The sequence below is a fragment of the Centruroides vittatus genome, unplaced genomic scaffold (genome assembly GCF_030686945.1).
Source record: "Centruroides vittatus isolate TY-2023 unplaced genomic scaffold, ASM3068694v2 contig_393, whole genome shotgun sequence".
Classification (NCBI taxonomy): domain Eukaryota; kingdom Metazoa; phylum Arthropoda; class Arachnida; order Scorpiones; family Buthidae; genus Centruroides; species Centruroides vittatus.
The window spans coordinates 531,789-551,479 of NW_027122209.1; the positions used below are offsets into that span (position 1 = coordinate 531,789).

At 30.5% G+C, this 19,691-nt stretch overlaps 1 protein-coding gene across 2 annotated transcripts in view; it reads left to right on the forward strand.

Moving 5' to 3' along the window:
- The window catches only part of LOC136976061 (forkhead box protein N3-like), a 54,023-nt gene that overhangs the window by 24,898 nt on the left and 9,434 nt on the right, over nt 1-19,691 (forward strand). For both annotated transcript variants that reach the window (XM_067271252.1, XM_067271251.1), the window contains exons 2-6: nt 8,132-8,698; nt 9,073-9,218; nt 15,731-15,786; nt 15,862-15,909; nt 16,196-16,264. In XM_067271252.1, coding sequence (XP_067127353.1) covers nt 8,150-8,698; nt 9,073-9,218; nt 15,731-15,786; nt 15,862-15,909; nt 16,196-16,264 — 868 coding nt within the window. In that variant the 5' untranslated portion in view covers nt 8,132-8,149. The remainder of the gene's footprint in view (nt 1-8,131; nt 8,699-9,072; nt 9,219-15,730; nt 15,787-15,861; nt 15,910-16,195; nt 16,265-19,691) is intronic.

Below are 19,691 nucleotides of genomic sequence, written 5' to 3' on the forward strand. Positions count from 1 at the left end.
TTCATTGTCATGGTGCATCTAACCCACACTTCTATAATATTATGGTGGCAGTAAGACAACTGGATGGTTAACGTTACTTCATGGAAAAAACATGAATTTTTTAATTTTGTTCTTATAAGAATTTAAACTTCAAAAGAAAAAGAAAGCTGTGTGTGTGTACGTGTGTACATACATAAAGTATTCTTGATTTAAAATGTGATAGCTCCAATGCATGTTAAGCACTCATCAAAACCATACATTTTTTTAAATGCTTAAAAAAAGAAAAAAGTTTAAAAGAAAGACATGGATAAAATTGAAAACAAAATAAAGTAAAATGAGTTTGATCTCATCGAATTTGTCGCGAACTTGTTTACATTTCTCTCAATTTTTTTTTCTAGTTATTTAATCTTCTTTTTAATCTTAGTGGCAATTGTCATTTGTTTTAAACTCATATTACTTTATTTTGTCTTCAATTTTATCTATGTCCGTCTTTTAAACTTTTGTTTAAAAAGAAAAAATGGATGCTTTTAATAAATTCAAGAAGAAAAGAATGAAGAGTCTTAAAATTGGTAAAAAAAATTAGAGAAGAGTTTTAGGTTTCAAGTACATTTTCAATGTCTTATGTAAGTTTTAAATTAATAATAAATCATCCAACACCTGTTGCTGAGAAAACGTTTATTAAGGAAACATTAACGTTTTTGACCTACTACGATATGCCATCTTCAGATGTACCAGAAATTTGTACATGTTTAACATTTAAACAGCAGAATGTTTGAACACTTTTTACATTTAAATTTAAACAAAATACTGGGTAAATTAACAAATAAATATTAAATACACTGAATTAACAAATATAAAATAGAAAGATTTAAGTTCTGTATTAACTTACCTTAAAAGATCTCAAAACCTGAAGCCAGGGATGGCAAGACTGTTTGTGTTTACAAAAATACATAAAGAAGGTAAAGAGGTTAGAGCTGTCGTGGAGAAATGCAGAGGACCCACATACATTCTTGAAAAATGCTTGCATAACTTTATTTCAGAGGAGCTAGATAACAATGCTCTAGTTGCACAAAACCCAATGAATGTAGTAAAAGAACTACAGGAATTAAGTTTATTAGATGAAGAAGTTGGGATGATTATGGATTATGAAAATCTATACCCATCTATAAAAATAGAATCCTGCTATGGAGCATTAATGGAATTTATGCTCCACAATAAACCAGAAATTGTTGCATTTATGAATGATATGATAGAATTAGCCAAGTCGATTTGTTATGAGTCCTCCTTCAGTTTCAATAAATAAGCTTACAGACAAAAGAAAGGGGGTACCTATGGGAAGCCTGATTCAGGATTATTGTGTGAACTAGTCCTATGCATCTTGGAGAAGAACATTATCAATGGGTTCAAGATGGATATTGTATTTTACAAAAGGTATGTGGACGATGTGTGCATTATTTGGAAAAACAACAAGAGAACACAACAGTTTCTACATGTAATCAACAATAACAACAACGATGGATTAAAACTTAAACTAGAGCAGAAAAGTCATGAATGCATACATTTTTTGGATATAGACATCCAATTGAAAGGAGATGGTATAATGACAGGTATCTACATAAAACCAATACATAGTCCACTATACATTCCGGCTAACTCGAATGACCCCTGCGGATACATACTGTCTGCCTTTCAAGTACTCATCAGAAGAACATATTCACATTGCTTTAATGTGCTGGACAGGATCAAAGAACTTAATAGGATTAAAGAAACAGCTTCAAACTTAGGATATAAAAAGAGTACAATAGAAGGGCTAATTAAAAAATATGAAGAAGGCAATATAATAAGAACTCAAGCAAATCATTTTTAAAAAAATCTCCAAGTTCACTTATAATCCAAACATCAAAAAAATTATGAGGCAAGTGTCGGACAGAAAGCATTCAAAAATGGTTTACAAAATAGCACCTAATGTATACAGTATTTTAAGAAATGACAAAGACATGATTAAAACAGAAGAAAAAGCAGGCGTATGTAGAATTCTGTTTGAGAATTACAAATTAAGAAGGACTATATTGGGGTCACAAGACATAATTTAGCTACCAGATTTAAGGAGCACAAATACGATATCAACAAAGGGCACTGCAACACAGTATTATCCTGTATGGCACAAGCAAAGAACTTGGTGGTCAAGTGGAATGAAGTGACTATCCTCAGGACTATGCATTCTCCATCACTTGCAATGCATGAAGAAAAAAATTGAAATATATAAAAGTAAACTAAAAGATGGCTGTATTAACACCAGAGATGCAGATGGACTAGCTTCTGCATGGAAGTTCTACCTAAAACACAAAAATCCTTAATCCACTCCTGTACTTACACTTAGTGGCATTTTTGTGTATTTATTTTATTATTTTATTTTATTACATTATTTACATCACTTTTATATTTGTTAATTCAGTATATTTAATATTTATTTGTTAATTTACTCAGTATTTTGTTTAAATTTAAATGTAAAAAGTGTTTGAACATTCTGCTGTTTAAATGTTAAATACGTTTGAATTTCTGGTACGTCTGAAGATGGCCTATCATAGTAGGTTAAAAACATTAAAGTTTCTTTAATAAACATTTTTTCAGCAACAGGTGTTGGATGATTTATTGTTTAAGGAGCTGAATAGGGTATTTAGTTTAAATTAATATTTATTGAAATTTTAAATCTTCAGGTTATCTGTTATTCAAAATACACAAATAATATATAAAAATGTTATTAAATATTAGTTTTAATGGTTTCCTTGATTAACAACAAAGAATTGTACAATATAAAGCAGAGAAAAATAAAACTTTTGGCTTGTGGGGAAAAATAGAACTTTTTCCACAAACAAGAATCGAACAGAAGTAATGGTACTGTAATACACAAAGTGTTGCACACTAAGCAAATTTAATGTAATTTTCTGTTTTTTTTTTTTCTCTCAAAATATGAATCAGTCTTAGAGTTTAATAAACTAAATTTATTTTACTATGTCATAATTGTTTTAAAGTTTGGATTTAAACAATTATTTAAATGTTAGGTATTTTTTTTTATAGTTAAAAATCCTGTCATTTTGTGTACATTTGAAAAATAATTAATGAAAAATACTAATTAAGATCTACTAAAAAGAAAACAGTATACATATTTTGTTGCCAGCTGTATTAATTTATATGCATCTTATCAGTTTAATTTACTAACAATTTCATAGCAGTTGTTTTGAGAGAACGTGCTTTCTGCTTGACACTCATTTAATTAATGAAAAATAAATATTTTTATACTTATGAAAGAATAATAATAATAGTATATATCTCTTCTCTGATCTATATTTATCAGAAATTTGATTTTTTCATAGATATATGTGAATGATTATCTAAAAAGATACTTAAACTTTGCAATATTATTTAAATAAAAATAATTAATGAATTTTGATGAAAATTTTAAAATTGATTTTACAATAGTAATGAATATATGAGTTTTTATATAATTTTAAAAGTATTTTGATACAAACCAAATTGCAGCTTAGCAAAAAATATTATTATTTATCAGTGAATATGGATTTTATATTAGTATTTATTCTTTAAACTATGTTAAATTGATATCTTTATCAGAAAGATTACACATTCTGTTTTTAAATTTAGTAGAATTTAAATGGAAATATTTTCACATATTTTGGTAAATTAAGGATTATTTAGTTAAATAAATTGCAATTATGAAACATTCTGTAATGAATAATCATGATTTAAAGTGAAAAGTCCACAGAAGGATAGGGATAAAATATCTTAGAGACAGAATTAAACCTAAATAATGATAGATAAATTAATTTTTATCATTTCCTGTTTAATGATTCAGATTATTAGCAGACATCTTTAATGCCTTGAAAATAAAAATATAACAGAAATAAAATTACACCCAATTTTGTTTTTACATGGTAGATACATTCCCAAAAAATACGTGTAAAAAAAGATACTGTTTGTGTTGAAAATGAAAGATTAACTCCAGACCTTAAAATCTATTAAAAATAATACAATAAATCAGTTAATATAATAAGATGGATGTGTTTAAACAAAATATTTCAAGTTTAGTAATAAAGCCGAGCAGGGGCAAATTTAATTGACTTATCAGCAAAATTTAACAAATTTACATTATTTGCACAATTTTCATTTTATTTTTTATTCAGCTTTTTTAATTACTGTATTTTCAGCATATAAGATGCAAGTTTTGTCCCCAAAAATAAAAAAAGCTCAAAAAATTTCCCTGTATCTTATCTATGAAGTTGCAATCACCTGTAGTCTAATGAATTTCCCAAATGGCCTTTAGTAGGATACAGGTAACCTCTACCTAGCCCTACTTGAATAAAAATGTTGTTATTTAATTAAATTTAAACATATTATTATTATTTGCTATAGCTAAGGAACTTTTGTATTAATGTTGACTATTTTAAAGGTAAATTTTAATTGTTCTGTCAAGGTAATCAGAATAAATTTTAATTGTAAATGACTTCTTTTAAACTCTTCTTTTTTTTCTGATAAATAAAAGTGTACATTCTAATTCTACTTTTTAAACCTGAATATAGTAAAAACAATTTTGAGACAGAGTGCAAAAGATACAGCATGGCTTAAATATTTTAAATACTTTATCTTAAGTATTCTGTGCTGAAATGGGCTGTGAATCTTATATGTTGTAAAATATGGTAAACATGAAAATATTTCTAGATTTAACACCAAATGGTATACAAAAAATATTATGCATTGAAAGAAATCAGGAAAAAAAATATAAAAAAAATTATCAAATTTTAAACTAAATTTTTCCAACTGCTTCAATTATGGGATAAAGTTGAAATGAAAGACTGATTATTGCTAAATACAGTAGAGCGTTGTTTATCTGAAAGCTTTCCAGTCGGACTGTGTCGTGCTGAGTCAAACATTTTTGATACTAGATTAACTTCTAAAGTATATTTTTTTTTTGTTTTTATATTTTTCAATATATTTATTTTGTTTGTACAAAACAAAGAAATAATTTTTAATGATACAATAGCCTCGATTATTATTATAAACATTTTCGTTAGACTTGAAATCAATGAAAATTCAACATGAAGAGACGCAACGGAGAAAAATTTCAACATGGGATAGGTTAATATATTTTTTTGTACATAATCGGTTATCTGAAAAATCAGTTATCCGAACAACCCTGGTCCCCAATTGATTCGGATAAATGACGCTCTACTGTACATTCAATAAAGTTATAAAAAATTACAAAATCTTAAAATTTGAATATGCATAGCAGACTTAAATGCAAATTCGAAGAATTTTTTAAAGTAATTTTCTAGAAAAGAAAGTATGAATATATTTTTTTGAAATTCAAATGGAGATTTTTAAAAAAGTCAAATTTATTGAATGTGTTGGATCAAAACAAATTGTGTAAAAACAGAATTGAATTTATATGTAGAACAAGTAACTGGATGAACATGTAAATATAAGACACTCAAACATCAAAATACTTGAGCAAACTACTGTTAACCTGAGGATGACCACTCAAAGTAGTTGTTGAAAACACCAGTTTTCATTAAATTGTTTTTAACTGGATTATTTTAGTGTTTGTCTTATATTTGCATCATTGAATTTTTTCCAAATTGTGTTAAATTAAATTGATATTAAAAAATTCCATGTAAAAATAGAATTGGTGTTTAGCTTTTGTCAAAAAATTTAATTTGATTGTATTAGTACATCATTCAGCTTATTCAAACATTCTACATTTCTGTCTGTAACCATGAAATTTCTTAATAATATACATTTTTTATATATTGGTCATGTGTTAAGATTAACTTTAGCATAAGAGAGATTTTCTAGATATATTCCATATAGTTTTATATAGTAAAGTAAAAAATAAGGTGATTTCTTAATATATTGTTTTTTTCTCATTTTTCTTTTTTAATTTGAAAAATGTAATGTAAAATGTGTTTTTGATGTAATGATGTAAAACTCAAAAATAGCACTTGAAAGAATTTAAGAGTAAGGCATGAAACTGAGACAAGAAGAGACCTTTTGTCTCACAAGTCAGCTTTAGTTTCCTAACTATAGGCTGCTCTGAAACCAGTGAGCCAGTCTCCTTTGTCTCTCACTTATAGTGATATAGTTATGAATAATATATTTGATATATATTTAATTTATGGTCTGATTGGAATATTGGGCTATGGTTTGCTCTTCAGTAATTCAAGTAGCTAGGCTCTTGATATTTGTTATTACCAGTGTAGAATTATTCAATCCTTTTTCTGTTTGTGTTATTTCTTTTACTAATACAGTTAAGTTTTGTTTCTAATATCTGTTTTATGTTTGGGTAATGGTATAGGTTCTTATTGACTATTAACATGAACTTGTGTCTTTGTTCTAAATAAACAGTTTATTAATATATCCGAATGCTCTAACTGCATATCTGTTGAACCTAAAGATTGGCACTTATATAAAATTAAGAGAGTTATGCAAATTCTTCCATAGTAGATTAATAGATGATTTTACTTTAAAGAATTTAAACATATTTAAATGATTTGGTAACATTTTCAGGACAAATAATTGTAAAATTTAATAAACCTGGCAATTTTATCAAATGTATATATTTTTTATTTGTGCCATCACTGAAAAGACGTCGTGTAACATTTTGCATAGTGAGGCGGATGAGCAGCCTCTAATAAAAAGTCAACTCTGCTGTAAGACTTATTTTCCCGAGGTGTGAGAAAGGACATCAAAAGACTCATTATTGTATAGTCTTAAATTGTTTAGTAACACAGTGGAACCTCTGTATTTGTCAACCTCTATATTCATAATATTCAATATTCATCACATTTTGATGACTTTTTTCCCCTCCATATTCATCAGTATTTTCTGTATTCATTGTCATTCCCAACACTGGCAATGGTGCTACAATCGCATGCCCACACCAATCAGTTAGCCATGTTAGCTAACTGTAGTTAATCAGTCTGCTTTGTGTGGTTGTCATGTTTGTTCTTGGTTTCTTGCATTGATTATTTTCAGAAACTCAAGTTTCAATGGCTCCAACAAAGCTCACTGAAGAAAAATAGCAAAAAAAGGAAAGCTGTTAGAACTGCAATAGAGGTAAAAAAAGAAATTATTATTGCCTACTTCAGAAAGATTTTAAATAGCAGACAAAAATAGATAATACTGGACAAGTTCTTTATTAAATCGAGTGCTACTGAATCATCAGCAAAATAGACCCTATGATCATAATTGGAATTACCTAATGTTTTAATTGATGGTATGTCTTCTTCTAAACAATAATAACTTTACTCTTCTTCTCCTTCTACAACATACTGTATTTATTTAGTACAATAAAAATAAAGTTTTACAAACAACATAATTTTTACTCTTGCATCTTTCTTTTTAAGATGGGAATGGATTAATTGAATATCAGTTATTTGTTATGAGAAAAATCGTTTCTATATTTGTCATATTCCATATTCATTAGGTCCTTAGGAACAGATTAATGACGAACATAGAGGTTCCACTGTATTTAAATGATATTTATGAAGATTTTTTTAATATAAAATTACTAGTTATGTTTTGACAATTAGTTACATATCATATGCCATAGTCATGAATGTCTTCATAATTATCCTTATCATTATAACAAAATATTACTTTTGTCTAAAAATAAATTTAGTATAAATCAGAAATCAATAACAGAATATTATAATAGCAATTGATTTTTAAAAATAAGTTTCAGTAAAATGAAAATAGATTGTAGATTAATATCAATTTGGTATTTATATAACAATAAATAAAAATCTGTAATCATGAGAGAACTATTTTATATTGTTTAAATCTGCTATTGCCTACATTGCTATATCTTTGCATTTTCATATTTTATCTTAAATACACAAGGTACTTAAGATGCATGAGGTAGCTTTAAAGCCTTTGATAAATTACTGAATATAAAATCATTGCAAATGTATTTATGAATGGTAAATTTTATATTAACTTATAGTGAAATATAAAATTCGTCTCAGTCAATGTAGGTATAAAATTCCTTATTCATGTTTTTTATACTTAAAATCAAAATATTTAGTCAGAATTTATTATAAACTTAAAGAATTCAAAAGCAAATTATTTATGTTTACAGTTCTTAAATCAATCATTGATGACTGTTGAAGAGCAGTTGATGAAGGAAGAATCACTTGTTAGCAGTAAAGTAATTAGAGGTTCAAGTGACATCCACCATTCATGGAATACTTTCCCTTCAGTGAGATTGAGAAATGGATCTTCTAAACTTTCGTTAAATGTTACTGCCTCTAAAGATGTCAAAACTATAGATGATGATTTGACAAATCTTACTTGGCTTCAAGATACAAATTTGCTGAAGAATATTCATGTAGGATCCAATACCAAAGAACTTTTAACAGATAAGGATGAGAGAGAGAAAAGCAATATCAACCAAGATAAAGATCCATCGGATATCCAATACGATCCTTTTGTCCATATTAAGGTTAAACCACCATATTCTTTCAGTTGTTTAATTTTTATGGCAATAGAGAATTCTCCATCAAAAGCCCTACCTGTAAAAGATATTTATTCTTGGATACTCACTCATTTTCCATATTTTCAACAAGCACCAAATGGATGGAAAAATTCTGTCCGCCATAATTTGTCTCTGAATAAATGCTTCCGTAAAATTGAGAAAAAGGGACAGGTAAATAATTTATTTAAACATTTGAAACTATTTGATTAAATTTTAAATGTTGGTCCTTTTTTTTTTTTACTTTAATAATTATGTTGAAAACTATTTGATTAAATTTTAAATGTTGGTCCTTTTTTTTTTACTTTAATAATTATGTTGAAAACTATTTGATTAAATTTTAAATGTTGGTCCTTTTTTTTTTACTTTAATAATTATGTTGAAAAAGAGAGTTTTTACATGGAAAAAATACTACTTTCTTAATGGCTTATATCTGTTATAAAATTGTTTATAATTTTAGTTGTCTCAAAACAAATTAATTAATAATTAATAATAAATTTTGAAAAATTGGATATAGTAAAATATTTGTTTTTTTTAATTTGTTACAGAATATTGCCAAAGGTTCTTTGTGGTCAATAGATCCTGAATTTCGTCCTAACCTCATTCAAGCATTACAAAAAGGTCCTAGATATTCAAATACTCATGGTAAAGAATTTCAAGATATACCACAATGCCAAAAACTATATTCAGCTAGGTATTTATTGTTAATGATTATAATATATAAATTTATATAGATAAAAAGGAATTGATTAATCAGGAACTATTAAAGTGATAATTATTCTGTGCAATAACAAGATCTTTAAGAAAATTTGGATCTCTATTTTAACATTACAGTATATGCATTTTCAATATATTTTTATTTTATTTCACTATTAAATATACTACTAACAGCAGTCGCTAACAGATGGTTTGTGCAGAAATTTCAACATTGATCAACTCAAGGTTATGTGAAGTATTGCGAATGAAATGCAAAATGCTTTGTTGCTTTTTCTCACTCATTGGTGGATTATTATTCAAATCTGAAACCAAACATGAAATGACTGTTATTATTAAATAGTAATGTCAATAAATCAGTAAATAATGTTGTGTGATTGTTGTTTTTTGTGAAAAAGAACCAAGAATCCATAAACTTACTTCAAACAAGCAATAACAAACTTTGCACTCATTTGTTATAATTTGACAAGTGAATTTCATATTAATAAAATGAAATGCAACTTTAATGATTGTTATTCTATAAATATTTGTATCGTTAAAAAAATTCATGATAGTGGTCTGCAGGATTCAAAATTGTGAGTTTAGTGGTCCACGAGGTCAGAAAGGTTGGCAATATTGTTTTATCACATGGTTACTATTAATTTTATATAACAGTGGTTATCTATATATATAATTGAGACGAGTTGATAATAATAATAATAATAATAATAATAATAATAACTCTCCCGTGGTCACCACCTGGTCATGGTGGGAGAGCCCAGTAATTTTACTGATCCATAGGGCAATGCAGGCTGGAGCATAAGCTCCTGGTAGGGACACCCATGCCAGTAAGGTCTATGGGGAGAAATGAAGCTAAGAGTGACCACACCCACATTCTGTGGAGATATTTATTATGGTAATAACCAGATCAAAGTGTGATACTGGCTCGGATGTCACCCGGGTTAACAAGGTCCGCGTTCGTGGGTTAGGCAGAGGCTCACGTTCGGAAAATAGGTCACAGTCTCCCCTGGTTACCGGTGGCGAAAGCAGCACCGGCCCAAGCATGGCTACTGCAATGGCCTCAACAGATGTGAGGAACCAACCCAGCCTTGGTGTTTCTGTGGCAATGCATCCACAGACCACAAAGGCTGGAAAACCACGCCAACGGATGAAATGGACAGTAGAAATGAACGCGTTTATCATCCGTACTTACTACACTATCACAAAACTCGAAACAAACATGACAGCATACAGACAACAACTACACCATAGATTCACACAACAGTATCCTCATCTCACTGTCACCGAACAAAGGGTTGTTGATCAAAAAAGAACAATTATACACAACAACCTTATTCCACAAACAACACTTGAACTTATCAAACAACAGGTTGCTGATCAAATACATCAACAGACAGAAACATCTAACATTAATGAAGATCATGTAACCTGTCAGGATAATCCAGCAACAAGCATTGATAATAACACACATACAACAATTACCACTAATGATACTACAGACACTTCCTCATCCATCACTGATAACATAGACATGGATTTAGTTAATATGCTCTCACTTATATTTTAGGAAACACTCACTAAATATACAGGTACAGATCCCACACAAAGACCACGAATACCAAAAATCAACACGTCAAAAGAAGTAGGAAAAACACTAAATTATGTAAACACTCACTTACTACCACACTACATTCATTCAATTTCTACACTCGCAGACATTCATACATTAGTTTATGCTGGGGCAATCACAGTAGTGACACACCATGGACTGAAAGTATAATCACAGACAAATACACAGAAAACAAAATTCTATCACAAGCTTGCCTGGCAGAGAAGATTAGAAACACAAATAAATGACATTAGACAGCAATTAGGCAGGCTGACACAATACACTAAAAACAACATAACACCCAAATTAAGGAAACAGCTCAAAAACACTTTCAAGAAAATAAAAACACACACAAAACATGAACATCACAACACACACATTACAGAATACATTGATACACTAAAACAAAAACTTGCTGCCAAAGCACGTAGATTCAAATGATACAAAACATGTACACTACGAAAACAACAAAATAAATTATTTACAAACAATGAAAAACTCTTTTACAGACAAATTAATAACAAAGCAAACACTGATACACAGCACAGTGGCACACCAACAGAAGAAGAACTCACAACATATTGGTCTTCTCTTTGGTCCAATGCTGTCACGCATAATGCCGATGCAGGCTGGATCGAGGAGGAGAACAGAAACTTGCACAACATACCAACTATGCCCTGTGCTGAAATAAACATACATGAATTCCAATACACTGTTAACAGAGCACACAACTGGAAGACACCTGGTGTAGACAACATTCACAATTTCTGGTACAAAAAGTTTACATCACTGCACCAGGAACTAGCTAAACACCTAACACACATCATCATCAATCCACAGGACATGCCAAATTTTCTTACTCAGGACATCGCATACATGAAACCTAAAAACAACAATACCACTGACCCCACGCAATACAGACCAATTACATGTCTTCCAACACTCTACAAATTATTGACATCCTGTATCGCAAACAAAATATACAAACATATTGAAGAACACGACATTCTAACAGAACAACAAAAAGGTTGCCATAGAAATCACAGGGGATGCAAAGAACAGTTACTCATAGATTCAGTCATTCTACGGCAAGCACACAAACGACACAGAAACATACACATGGCATATATAGACTACAGAAAAGCATTCGACAGTGTTCCACACAGTTGGCTGCTACATATCCTACACATGTACAAAATACATCCATCACTCATTGCATTCTTTCAAAACACTATGCAGCACTGGAGAACAACACTACATCTCAGGGTTAGTAACACTTCCATACAAACAAACCAAATTTTTATTAGGCGAGGAATTTTTCAAGGAGATTCCTTTAGTCCTCTCTGGTTCTGCTTAGCCCTTAACCCATTATCCAACATGTTAAACAACACGCAATATGGTTACAATATCAGACATGAAAAAACAACACAGTTTACACTGTCACATCTCATGTACATGGATGACATAAAACTTTATGCATCCACACAAAAACAACTTCATCAACTCCTACAAATCACACATTTATACACCAAGGACATACAAATGGAATTTGGCCTAGATAAATGCAAAACACTTCACATAGAAAAAGGAATCCTGAAGAAAGAAGATTTTGCACTTGGAAATGGAGACATTATTGAATCCATGGAAGAGGGCGAGTTCTACAAGTATTTAGGATTCCAACAGGCCAAACTAACAGAACATACACAACTAAAGCAAAGATTAATTAAAGAATACCAAAGTAGGTTAAATGCTATTCTCAGAACACAGTTAAATGCAAAACATACAGTTAAAGCAATAAACACATATGTCATCCCAGTACTTACATATTCTTTTGGAGTTATACATTGGACTCACACAGATCTTGAGCAACTCCAAAAGAAAACAAGAACTACATTTACTAAGCATAAACAACATCATCCTAAATCCGTCACAGAAAGATTAACCCTTCCACGTAAAGATGGCGGACGTGGCCTGATTGACATAGTTAACCTTCACTACAAACAAATACAGTCACTGCGAGAGTTTTTCTACAAAAAACAAGAAACATCACAATTACATAAAGCAGTAACTCTAGCAGACTCAAATAACACACCATTAAACTTACACTCACATCATATGGACACAACACAACATATAAAAAGCATAGACACCATTAAGCAATCGTGGGCTCGAAAGGCACTCCATGGCAGGCATCCTTATGATCTGGCCCAGGATTTTGTTGACAAAATTGCGTCAAACAGCTGGTTAGCTCGGGGATGCCTCTTTGGGGAGACGGAAGGATTCATGATCGCCATACAGGATCAGGTCATAAATACTAAAAACTACAGAAAACACATATTCAAAGTTGCAACACTCACAAATGACACGTGCAGAAAATGTCACATCATGCCAGAAACTATACAACACATCACCTCTGGTTGCAAGCTCTCGGCACAGACAGATTATCTACACATAATCAAGTAGCAAATATAATACACCAAGAGCTTGCAAAGAAACACAAATTAGTAGACGTCCACTGAACCATACTACAAATACATTCCACAGACAGTATTGGAAAACAACACGCACAAGTTGTACTACGACAGAGCCATAATCACAGATAAAACAATTTACCACAACAGACCAGACATCACACTCATTGACAAACACAATAAAATCACATACATTATAGACATATCCATTCCAAACACTCACCATATACAAAACGCTTGCACTGAAAAAATTAGTAAGTACACAGAACTTGCCCAGGAAATAAGGCGTCTGTGGAGGATGGATAGGGTGCTTATTGTACCTGTTGTTCTCTCCTCTACAGGTGTCATACCACACACACTACACAAAAGCCTGGGCACGTTACAATTGAATAGAAATACATATATCACAATACAGAAGGCCACTATATTGAATACATGTCATATTGTGAGAAAATTCCTGAATACAGACACACACTAATACACTTCTTTCATTTCTGTTTTGGTTACTATGCCTTGACTTTGGTCTGGCACTTTCTGTACAATTTTCGCATTGTCCCAGTTGATAGACACCTCGTCCGGATCTGCTATTGCATAGTTGGCTAACGCCGTAACTGGTTGCCTGCATCTTACATTTCTTTTATGCTCCTCTAACCTTACTGCCAGCGATCTCTTCGTGGCCCCTATATAATACAGCTCCGTACTCCTCCTTTTATCCTGCACTGGTATTCTGTAAACCCCTGGAATTTTCATTCTGTCTATGGGCGTTTTGTTGTTCCGTAGCAACTGAAATATAGTAGGGTTCCTCCTGTATGCTACTTTTTTATTCTTCTCTATTCCTATTCTTCTATATATGTTGCTTAATTGAGCTCTATACTCCATTATGGTAAATTCTCCCTTTTCTTTACTCTCGTTATTACCTTTCTCTATTTCCTGCACCAACCGTTTTATTTTGCTACTCTTTACTCCTACATTTTCTGCTATTTTCTTGATGTATTCTACCTCCCTTCTTGTGTCTTGCATCCTGCTACAATGCGTGTACGCTCTTCTAAGCAGTGCTCTGAAGGCTGCCAACTTGTAGTTCGTCGGGTCATGGGAAGCCCATGGTATCATCTCTGGAATGTATGATGGTTTACGATACACTTTAGTAGTTATTTTTCCTTCTTCCTCCACTTCTACATCTATGTCCAGGAAATGTATTTTTCTATGGCTCTGCTGTTCTATTTCTAGTTCTAGCCCGAAGATAGTACATTCCGATGATACCATGGGCTTCCCATGACCCGACGAACTACAAGTTGGCAGCCTTCAGAGCACTGCTTAGAAGAGCGTACACGCATTGTAGCAGGATGCAAGACACAAGAAGGGAGGTAGAATACATCAAGAAAATAGCAGAAAATGTAGGAGTAAAGAGTAGCAAAATAAAACGGTTGGTGCAGGAAATAGAGAAAGGTAATAACGAGAGTAAAGAAAAGGGAGAATTTACCATAATGGAGTATAGAGCTCAATTAAGCAACATATATAGAAGAATAGGAATAGAGAAGAATAAAAAAGTAGCATACAGGAGGAACCCTACTATATTTCAGTTGCTACGGAACAACAAAACGCCCATAGACAGAATGAAAATTCCAGGGGTTTACAGAATACCAGTGCAGGATAAAAGGAGGAGTACGGAGCTGTATTATATAGGGGCCACGAAGAGATCGCTGGCAGTAAGGTTAGAGGAGCATAAAAGAAATGTAAGATGCAGGCAACCAGTTACGGCGTTAGCCAACTATGCAATAGCAGATCCGGACGAGGTGTCTATCAACTGGGACAATGCGAAAATTGTACAGAAAGTGGCAAATATAAGGCAACTTAAATATACGGAGGCATGGTGTATTAACAAGTATAATGAAAAAGAACAAAGCATTAATTTTAAAGAATCATATCGAATCCCTTCAGCTTGGAGAGCGGCCGGTATGCAGCTGTGAAAGAATGATCTGAGATTGCGCAGCCGGAAAGTTTAAAAACATTCTAAATTGTAAAGAGTTTTTCGAACGTAATTTTCGAAATAACGATTTTTTTTGGCAATCCTGAAGAGGGTTAGTAAAGCTAACCGAAAACGTTAGATTAAAGAATTAATTTTACTGCAGAGTAAAGGTTGTTTGAAGTAGTTTGTTTGTAGTAATGCAGTGTACAGTACATAGTAATCATCATATATCCTCCACTACAACACTGAGTATGAGTAGCAGTGTTAATGCTCATTGATGTAATATGAAATGTTCACATTGAAAGCTTTATGTCCTAATTGTATTATAACTAGTATGAATAAATTTATTTTCTAGTAATATTAAATCTAATGCCTTTTCATTTTTTTAAATTATGTAAAGTAATTTATGTTTTCTATAATAATAATAATCATTGTTCATTTTACAGTGGAAATATTTCTAATTCCTTATCTACAGAGAATGATTTTAAAATTCCTACACCAGGTAAGTATTTTATGGAATTTTCAGAAATATTCAGATTCTATTTATGATATGAAAATATAAACTTTATTTATACAGAACTCTTCCCATATTTATATAGACAACTAGCCGTTTCTAGTCTCAAAGGTAAAAATATTTTTTGCCGTAATGTGTATTAAGTTTATTGAATATATGTGAAATAAAAATGACCACCTTAAATTCATAAAGTTTTGTATTTAAATTTTCAAAATTATATTTTCTCAATTGTCTTAAATATTTAGATTTAGAATTTTTATTAATTCTTTAACATTAATAAATCTAACTGTATTAATAATTTGATGCAAATTGTTAAAAATGTTGAACTTTTTACATTAAAATTTATCTGTTAATCATAATTTAAAACTTTAAAACATTTTATTAAATTTAATTTCAGATACTGAAGTTGATGCAGCAGCAACAATGTTAGCTCTCAAAAATGGACCAAATATGTTAGATGAACAAGGTATTTGGAAGTATTAATTATAATTAATTTGAATAATTACTAATATTTATTAATACACAAATATATCATAAACTTCACTACTAAACATATACAAAGGTAATAATTATAAAATAATTTATATGATTGTAGTGTTGTTGATCTATTGAAGTGTGCCTTTTAAACTCATTAATCTTTAATGTTAATTCTTTTTTTTATTAATTTACAAATTTAGTTAATTACTTATTATGGACAATATATATATATATATATTTTTTTCTCATTTTCTAAGAAGAAATAATGTATTTTCAAATTACAATTTTTTAAATATTGCACAACAAGTAGATAAGATTTCTTGCAAATATCTTTAAAAAATGAAAGCAATGTGCTTTTATATAAAATAGTTCAGTAATATTTTATATCTGTTTTGTTTCTTATGACTTTTGAATTAATTTGACTAAAAATAAGGTTGAATTTTAATTGATAGTTCCAAATCATTATCATATCAATTTAAGGAGTGAAATCAAATTACTGATTTTTTATATATTATAAATAATTTTGTTGCTATCTGTGTAATATATTAGAAATTTTCAATTTGCAACTTGGATATATATGGCTTTACTTATGATCAAACAATTTCGACACAGTTTTTCACATTTTAGTTATTGCAGTAACTGTAGTAATACTACTAGAATGGCAAAAAGCCAAAAAATAAATAAAACTTGAGTTTTATTTCATTTCTGGCCTCTTGCCACATTTGTTACTTCCTATTATATAAAATATATGAAAATAAAAATAACTTTAATCTATATGAAAATCATTAATTGTGAATGTATAGAAATTCAAATCAGTCAGTGATATAAAAACTTTTATGGTTTGATATCACTCATGATTTTTCAAATACAGTTTATAAATTTGTAGAAATGTTTTACAGAAAAAAAAGAGAATTCAATAATATGCTAATAAAAAATATTCATAACTAGTAGGTATAATTAATGTTGCCCAGGCTAAAATAATTAAACTTTTAATATGGTTTTAATTTTAATGTTTATTAGGCTGCAAATTGAAAAAATTGTAGACAAATACCCACTATCATCATCTGTCTTTTCTTAATCTCGAGAAGGGAGTTAGATAGATGAAAGGCACTATATGATAGATGAAAGACCAGATATGGAAACCTTAGGAGCAGGAGACCCCAATTAACTATATACAAACTCCCGATGCAAACCTGAAGTCTATTTCAATTCAAAAATTTTCCCCTGAAAGATATTTGATAGATGACCAGCACAACTCTATAATTAAAGGAAAAGTATGATGTACAGGGGCAAGCTCTACTAATTTGATTTGGAGAGAATATATTTTAAATTAAGTAAATTAAAAATATGATTAAAAATTGCAGCCTGGCATTACGATGATGTCACAACAAATAATTGCTTGTCTATTATTTTTTTCAACTTTTCCATATTTTACAAAAGTATTCGCAAAGGTTAAAAAATTCTCACAAATGAAAAAAGTTTTTAGTAGAACAATCAGTAACAAAACAATTATATAGTAAAATCTGTGTAACAAAAATTGCATGTACCAAATTATTTTATTTTGTTTTGACAGGTTTTTATTTTCAACAGATCTTAGTATGTTTTTTTTTATCTTTAAATTAAACCAGATAAATGTCATACAGTTAGATTCATTTTTTTAATATTGGGTGTATAAATATGACTGCCCTTTTTTAATAGATGGTATTAGTAGTACTGCTTGCATGCAACTGATTTTGGCAACACTTTTATTTGAAAGGTTTTACAGCATTCTTCAAAAATAAATCCCAGACAACTGTTTAAAGTGTAAACAATAATTATTTTTATTTGATTAAAAATGTCAAGTTTTGTGCCAGGAAAACAGCATTTGTGGGAAGTCTTCCTTCATTACTTTATTTCAAAGAAAACTGCATCAGAAACATATCATCTGCTGTTTGAAATTTATGGTGAACATGCTTCATCCAATACAACATGCAAAGAGTGGTTTCAACAGTTTAAAAATAATGATTTTGATACACATGTCAAAGAGTATGGAAAACCACCAAGAAAATTCCAAGATGAAGAATTGGAAGCATTACTTGACAATGATCCTAGCCAAACACAATTAGAACTGGCTGTTGCTTTAAATGTTTCTCAACTATGTATTTCCCAACATCTATGTGCAATGGGAATGATTCAAAACCAAGGAAATTGGGTCCCATATGAGCTGAAAGAAAGAGATGTAGAACGTCGAAAAACCATATGTGAATTATTGCTCCAAAGACAAAAAAGAAAAGGTTTTTTGCACCAAATTGTTACTGGAGATGAAAAATGGATACACTTCGACAATCCTAAATGACCAAAGGCATTGGTGCATCCATGTGATCCAGGTTCATCAGTGCCAAAACAGAATATTCATGGAAGTAAAGTTATGTTGTGTATCTGGTGGGACCAAAAGGGTGTCGTGCACTATGAGCTGTTGCAACTTAGTCATACAATCAATGCTGAATGTTACAAACAACAGTTAATCAAATTGAACGAAGCATTGAAGCTAAAACATCCAGAATATGCCAAAAGACACAACAAGGTTGTCTTCCAACATGACAACGCTCACCCACATGTTGCAAGATCAGTCAAGGAAACTCTAGAAGAACTTTGCTGGGATGTATTGCCCCACCCACCATATTCTCCAGATGTCACTCCTTCAGATTACTATTTGTTTCGATCCATGCAGAGCAACCTTTTATGAAAGCAGTTCAGATCTTATGAGGATATTCAAAATTGGGTTGATAACTGAATTGCTTCAAAACAACCATACTTCTTCCTTCATGGAATCTATTTGTTTTTGCCTGACAGATGGGCAAATGTAACTTCTGATGGAAAATACTTTGTTTTTAAAATGAAAGAAAAATTTAATCAAACAAATGTCTTACATTACCGAAAAAAGGGCGGAGTCATATTTATAAACCCAATAGTGAAATCACTTTTATACATGTAAAAAATTTTTTATTAGGCTTAATTCAAATTAATCAAAAGTGATTCTAACTAAAGATGGGAGTATTCAAATGCAAGCATTGAGAACTATTTGATTCTAAAAAGTTTTTGTTATTCTCAAGAACTTATACTACATATTCAAATACAGTACTTCAGATGTGATCTTTATGAGCTCTCACCATAGTAAACAAGCTAATTTGAGTTTCAAAAACTAATATTTTGTTCTGCCATTGGAAATTCTAATTGCATTACAGTAAAACTGCACAAGTAAACTGGAACAATACATGAACAAAATAACATCTAAATACAAATTTATGCCACCAATATGGGGGTTTCCCCCTGCTGGGACAAGGCTACCCTGATACACAGGGTCTTTGATTGACATGACTTAAGATCATTGGAGGCCATAGAAATTTACAGAGCTGACATAAATGGAACATGCATCA